The 7,091-nt window shown below is 37.8% G+C and overlaps 1 protein-coding gene across 1 annotated transcript in view; it reads right to left on the reverse strand.

Annotated features, from left to right (window-relative positions):
• Positions 1-360: 360 nt before the first annotated feature.
• vps13a (vacuolar protein sorting 13 homolog A) overlaps positions 361-7,091 on the reverse strand; it is a 36,791-nt gene continuing 30,060 nt past the window's right edge. Inside the window, exons 60-75 of the mRNA XM_037681020.1 lie at positions 6,885-6,966; positions 6,713-6,782; positions 6,365-6,479; positions 6,122-6,235; positions 5,768-5,913; positions 5,576-5,657; positions 5,150-5,263; positions 4,644-4,719; positions 4,073-4,236; positions 3,887-3,932; positions 3,667-3,790; positions 3,446-3,560; positions 1,461-1,546; positions 892-1,015; positions 737-811; positions 361-642 (exon numbers count right to left, since the gene is read on the reverse strand). Coding sequence (XP_037536948.1) covers positions 592-642; positions 737-811; positions 892-1,015; positions 1,461-1,546; positions 3,446-3,560; positions 3,667-3,790; positions 3,887-3,932; positions 4,073-4,236; positions 4,644-4,719; positions 5,150-5,263; positions 5,576-5,657; positions 5,768-5,913; positions 6,122-6,235; positions 6,365-6,479; positions 6,713-6,782; positions 6,885-6,966 — 1,584 coding nt within the window. The 3' untranslated portion in view covers positions 361-591. The remainder of the gene's footprint in view (positions 643-736; positions 812-891; positions 1,016-1,460; positions 1,547-3,445; positions 3,561-3,666; positions 3,791-3,886; positions 3,933-4,072; positions 4,237-4,643; positions 4,720-5,149; positions 5,264-5,575; positions 5,658-5,767; positions 5,914-6,121; positions 6,236-6,364; positions 6,480-6,712; positions 6,783-6,884; positions 6,967-7,091) is intronic.

Genomic DNA, 7,091 nt, shown 5'->3' on the forward strand with positions numbered 1-7,091 from the left:
TGACGAGAGTAATAATGTTTTACATACATTTATTTAAGTTTGTTTGCCTTTTATTTATTCCAGTAAAATAAAGTGTTCAACTTTAACTGTTGTAGTTGATTTGGCCTCAGTGTTTTAGACATCTGTATCATATTTTTACTCTTATATACAACTTAAAAAAACGTGTTTTATGGCAACAAAACTGTAAAATCAGCAACTTATGTATGACAGTAATAGGGAGAGAAACCTGGAGGTCTTGTCGATCCTCCACATCCCTGCAGCCGTTTGGAAACTTAACGTTATTTTTAACAATGCAAACCGATTGTGCAAAGATATGAGTGCAATTAGAGCAAACAGGGCAGGATAAGGTTTGGTTTAATGTGAGCTTCTGGGGTGAAATAGTTCATTGTAGTTCAGAAACCCATTTATAGCACTTCTCTTACCGTGCACGCGCGCACACACTCATTTAATCCCAACACATGCTCAGCATTCACACCATCTCTGCACAGCTCACACATGTAAGGAGACAAAAACAGGCATGCAATAATGAAGGCACTGACACACACAGATTGTGTTTGTGTGTGTGTGTTGAGCACATCTTGTTCTTCTTCATCAGTATTTGGGTAAACTCTCTCTGGCATCCTCCAATTTGGTAAGAACCCACTAAAACGAACGTTTGAAAAAAAAATAAAAATTAGTTTGACCATAAAACCGACTCTTGTTGTTCAGGAAGGTGAGTTTTAAATGGAAAACTCACCTTGGCTATGTCGGCACTTTCAAAGTTTATGATCTTTCCAAACTCTTTAGCATGGAAGACTGATTTCACTCTTTCCTGCAGCCAAAGATCAGACTTTAAAACGGATAATTAAAGATGGAAAAAAGGCACTAAAGTTCGAGTAGAATCTTTGGTACCTTGGCCTCGATACGAAGTCGACGGCGCTCGACAATTATTGGATCCTTGGTGAATTCCTCAAACAGATACTGCCACTCGCAGGTCAGCTGGCCAAACGTGCCTTTGGTCACAAAAAAGATTCCTCTGGAAAACAACCAATGACGGCATGAGCTCGACAAACAGAAAGACACAAACCCAGAACACACGTGGTGTTCCAGGAGCTGCGGTGTTGGGAGAAAAGCTGAACATTTAAAAAGCTCTTCATGGGCTTCACCGTTTCCTCCAACTGTTTGGAAGCAATAAAATAAAGAAATGTAAACTTTTTACATTTTTAGCCACATTTGCAGTATACGTTTTACAAATGAAAGAAATAAATGCATTTTATAATGATTCATAAAATCCGTAAATGGGTGTAAAATCGAAAGTTCTCCATTTCAGATAATCATCATTTGGATCTTGCATCTACTTCACCTTTAATTTCACGTTTACAAGAAAATAAAATACACTTATCAGCTGTTTTAAACACGAGACAAGCTGTAAAAAAAAGAAAAAAAAAAGAAGCAGATTTCTTCGGCTGACAGTCACTCACCTCTTGGTGATCATGAAGAAGTCGGACTCGTTGACCTTCGCATGAGCAAAGTATCGATACTTGGCAAAACGTCCGTTCTCAATTTTCTGAAAGAAAAAAGTTTAAAGAAAAAAAAAGAGAGAGAACGCACTCAAAAAAGAAACAATACTTTGGTCTTGGGTGAAATGATGAATGAAATGAAAAACTAAAATGTGATGGTTGAAAACAATGGGATGAAACAGACGAGGGCTTTTAAAAACGTTCATTTATTGGGAGCAACAGTGAAAATTGCAGTTGATGAAAGGTTTATGAAGCAAAGATCGATGAAATGAGAAAACTGTAAAGACTTTGCATACAGTGCAAAGTCTTGATGCATGCTCAACAGATGAGCATGCATCAGGATTTATCAAGACTTTGGTTACTGTTTCATGAAAATAAAGTAAGAATGGATCTCTTCTGTTACAAATAGCATAAAATAAACAACAACAAAAAAGAATGAAACAATAGCAGAAGTAAACTGAAACAAACACATTATGATAAAAAACAAAACTAAAGTTTGATGTAAAAACATAAAATACAGAAAGACATCTTTCTTCAAAGCCCTTTCTTTGGTTTGTTCAGATCTCAGCTAACAATGAGCTACAACACTCCAGCAGACTACAGACAGAAGGCTACACTGAAACACGTCTACGGTCGCTTTAGCTGCTTTACTCATCATTCTCATCCTCTGAGGACGCTCTACTCCGTTCAATGAAGGCCGATCGCCTCTGTGGACATGAAGGAAGAGAAGAAGGAAAGTCAGAGGAGTGAGGAGCGGAGCTGCTTTAGACCGAGACACAAGCTCTGGACTGGGAAACGGTTCAGTTACATGTTCATTTTAATGATAACGGTTACATCGGGCCTTCATGTGTCTCGTGAACAACTTGCTCGTTCAGATTCCTAAATCCACACCTCCGCACCAGAAAACCTTTTCTTGAGCCATCTGACAAAGTAACATGAGCTTGTAGCCGCTCCGAACAGTTCCAAAACCAACGACGCCCAAAGAAACTCAATAATTTGGTGTATTTGAGGATAAAAGGTGGGACTGAAAAACTGAAGACTTCTGCGGTCACACTGAGATGAAAGCACTGATGATAGAATAAGCACTTAAAAATAACATTCATCTTCAACCATTTAATTCTGCCCATCTGCTCATAAAGTGAAAGACGTATAGGAATAACACATTTAAAGCCTTTTTAAACACAAAAAATGGCAACGTGGTATCGGATGTGGTTTCCACCTGCAGAACTTTCATTAACTAGTAACCACAACATCAACACCTAAAGCTGCTGAAAGAAGAGCGAAAGAAAAGGTTTGATGAAGATGAGGTGAAAACATTAACGTTGGGGATGAAGAGTCATTTAAAGGTTTGATGAGGATGAGGATGCTTAAACCTGGATAGTATTTAAGAGCATCTATTGATCATAGCTGCAATTTTCTTATAAATAAAAGCACCAAAGCCTGTTCCGTTTTCTTCAACATCATAATGAGGAGTTTTATTTTACTATTTTTATGAAAGACCTTGTAAAAGATCGGCTTTACTAACAAATGTGTAGTTCTGACACCAACTACTAACTACTAAAAACTGAATGAAACTTCAGTGAGTCAGGAGTGAAACAGGTTTACATGGAAATTTCCAATAAGAGTGTTCAGGATAACATCTGGTATGTTTAACAAACAGCTGCTCTACTCATATCCTGTGCATTTAACAGCCATTCAGACTGTAATATGTGTAAACTTTGTATTTACCTTTACAGCCCTAATGATTTAATAGGCATGTAAAAGTATCAAGTGTACGCAGAAGTCAACCCTTCTACACACATCTGTGTAAAACTCTAGGGCTGATGCCTTGTATACAAGAGTTGTTGCTATTAAAACAAAAAATAAACCTACATGGTAAAATGATGAGCTGATTTTCCCTGAAAGACCGTGGGAAGTAAAATATATCCGTAAATGTTTTTTTTTACCTGCAGCATCTGGCTGCCGATGCCCTCCCTCTCTTTATACGGCCGTATGACGCCGTCCTCGTGTATGAAGCGAGGAGGACGTAGAGATATGACGTCCTGCGAGGTCTCTGCCACCCTAAAAAAAAACACGGCAAAGCAACAAAGATGTGTGTTATGGAGGAAGACACACAACATGACTGACACCAACTCCTGCCTGCACACGCAGACAGAAATGATCATACCTCTTGATTCCCTGGAAGGTATTGTTGACCATGTCGATAATGCCTCCTGTAGGCCGAGCGACTGCACCAACCAAACCTTTGCCAACACCTTTGAAGAAGCCTGCTGCACCCTCTTTCTGGGCTCCTGTGCAATAATACACGTATAAAAGTTTGTTTGGACTTTTCTACAGTCGCTGTAAGGTTCTGTTAATCTCATGTACGAGACACAGTCTCAACACACCTTTAATGGGTCTGGTAACAATCCCTGTGATTCCACTGACAAACCCCTAAAAAACACCACAAACAACAAAATATTACCAAACGAGTTACTAAGTCAGAACAGTGTGTTAGTTGTCAGGTTCACTGTTGCTAATAAACAAGAGATTTGTTTTATGATTAAAATGTAAACAATAAGAGTTTTACACACAGAAACAAGTCCTTTTCCACCCCTGGTCAGCCCATCTCTCAGGCCACTGGGTTGTTTGTTCATGGCCTCTCGTCTCTTCTGCTGATATTCTTCATCCATGGTTATTGCAGCGACGCCTTTCGCCATGGCGCCCGTTATTCTGGAGGCTGCACCTGCTAACCCCCCTGCACAAAACGATCACAAACGTTACCGTGTTACATACAATTCATTCTTTACATAATGCCGCATGCAAAGACGTCAGAATGCTTTAGTCGATGTGACCCGTTAGCCCATAAAATTACTATGTCCAGGACAAATTATTAATTTACAAACAACATTACTTTTTCTCTAAGCTAAGATAGATCTGATGTGCAGCTAAAAAGTTCAATGTGCCAGCAAAATCTACAAGTATAAAGGCCTTAAGTTCTCCAAAATAAATAAAGTCAAAGTATGAGAATATAATTTACAATGCATTTGATTTTAAAACATAGTGAACATTTTTTTTCACAGAAGCAGAACTCTGTCCTTCAGTCTCATTCACAGGGTTTAAGACCTTCTTATCCCCAGGAGATTAAGACTGTTTTCTTCTTACCTACAGCTCCTCCAACCAGAGCTTTTACACCGAGAGCCATTCCCTCAACAAACTCCTCAGGACCCTGGATGGCTCCCTGAAAACAAACACACAACAGTTTACGATAAGGAAGAAACCAAGTCGCTGTTTTAAGCTGAAGAAGCTTTTTATATGAACATCCTAAACTAATGCTAATTATAATCATAAATAAAACATTTTAAATATTCAATAAGATTTAATTACTTATACCAGTCTACAGAGTTCTTTAATCTATAAGAAAATGAAAAGACAAATTTGAACTTTTTTAATGCATTCTTTTTGATACACTCACTGTTCATCATATTTTCATTTTTGCCAAAACATTGTCAGAACAGAGAAATCTTACTGATGTCTAAGCTTCATTAAACAGTGAACTTGAGAATAACAAAAACTAAAGAAGAAAGAAAAACATCATCATGCGTGCTTTCCCACCTGTGACGAGTCAAAATGTCTTCAGAGTATTTTTCCAGCGTGTTGCATTTTTTTACCTGATAGGGTTCATAGAAGAAAGCCTCTACACCCTCTGACAATCCTCTTATCAGCCCAAAGGGGTTTCCAAGCACATCCAGGCCCAGCACAAGCACATACATCTGTTTAATAGCCTGAAATACACACACACACACACACACACAGAAAAACGTAGATGTCACCACCTGTTTGCTTTGTTCTTCTGAACTTCATGGATACAGAGAATAAATTACAAACGAGGACAGAACAAATCAAATATGTGGTTCCCAACCATTAGTAGGTTTCTTGTTTCATAACGCTAAAGGCAAACTTTCATTAAATGGGTTCAAGAAAACAAAACCACATTGGAAAAAGGGTAAATGCTTCTACTTTTTAAAGCAAAATTTTAACATGCAGATAAAAAAACAGACTGATGGAAATATGGCCGATGAGTTTGCGTGCATTACCTGCTTAGAATAATGTCTAATGACCTCCCACTGCAGCTGCTGAGTGGTACAGAACTGGAAGTTCAACTCAAAGAAGGCCAGTCTGAAATAAACACGGTCAGTCAAGTCTCATCCAATAATTTATAACAGAAAATATACATGTTTGTGTGTAATGTGTGTGTACTGTATGTGTGCGTGGTTGTGTGTTCTTACTTGAAGACAACGTCCTGCACATCAGTGAGAGTCGCTCCGATACTTTTCAGCAGCAGGTTGAGGGACTGGACGGGGATGAGTTCTTTATCTCTCTTCTCTTTCAAGCCATCTTCTCCTCCCGTGCTGAGAGAGAAACTCAAATGCAGCTAAAAAAAAAAAAAAAAAAAGCTAATAATTTGTTTGTGTTGCTAAATTTACATAAAAACAAGTGCTATAACTTGTGTAAGTAGACATTATGTTGCTTTGTTCTTGCTTTTTCAGCTCATAGAATAACTGTGATGATAAATTTGTAATGGTTTTGGACAAGAGTTTTTATAAACAAAAAGAACCGCACTGATAGTTTCTTTAACTCACCTTGATGGGTGAAATGTGGAAGTACTCATAGAGACTGATAGGAGATGTATCAGCAGTAGACACATGGTTTAGTTGTGTCTTTATGTACTCTACATCTTTCTGAAACTGCTCAACCTGGAACAGAACACAACAACACATATTTGTGAAGAACAAAATGAGTTGAGTTTATAGAAGTGAAACTCCTTTATTTCACATTCTGATCAAAGGAAAGGGTCGGGTAGATGTGTAGCTTGTGTAGCTGACCTCCTGTTCCGAGGTCATGATGCTGGCATTCTCAGGAGTGAAAACGTCCAGTATGGCGTACAGGAAGCCCAGATCAAGCTTTAGATTCATCTCTTGAATCAACACTTTGAAGTACCTGCAGGGGAGCGGACATTTCATGACACTTTGAAGTAAACTAGAGAAAATGTTTGCAAATAAATGAAAAAAATGTGGTTAAACTAAAAAGAGACATTTATTCAGTATTATGAAAATGGTACATTTCTATTTAGAATCAAACTGTAACTTTGCCTTAAATAAACAGAAAGCAAGGAATACAGTAAGTTATTTAAAAAAAAGTGGAATATTTGGTTGAAGAGAGAAAATATTTACTTGATGCGAGAGATGTCAGAGTGTCCTGCGGCTCTGGTAACAATGCTGATATCAGTAAGAGGTTTAGGTTCTGCAACGACAAACAAAATACAATTATTTAACGGACCAAAAAACTGTATACTTAAAAAAAAATAAAAATAAAAAAACAACTCAGATGGAAGAATAAACACACCTGAATCCATAGTGATTGACTTTGGCAGCTTTACGGGGTAAAAAACATATGGGAAGATGGCTCCTGGCAGCTGATTCTGGAGCTGCAGAAATAAAATGATGCATTGAAAAAAACTGATTTTACAAACAAACAAACAAACAAACTAACAAACAAACTAACAAACTAACTAACTAACTAACTAACTAACTAACTAACTAACTAACTAAC

The sequence above is a fragment of the Nematolebias whitei genome, chromosome 8, assembly GCF_014905685.2.
Source record: "Nematolebias whitei isolate Nwh7 chromosome 8, NemWhi1, whole genome shotgun sequence".
Classification (NCBI taxonomy): Eukaryota; Metazoa; Chordata; class Actinopteri; order Cyprinodontiformes; family Rivulidae; genus Nematolebias; species Nematolebias whitei.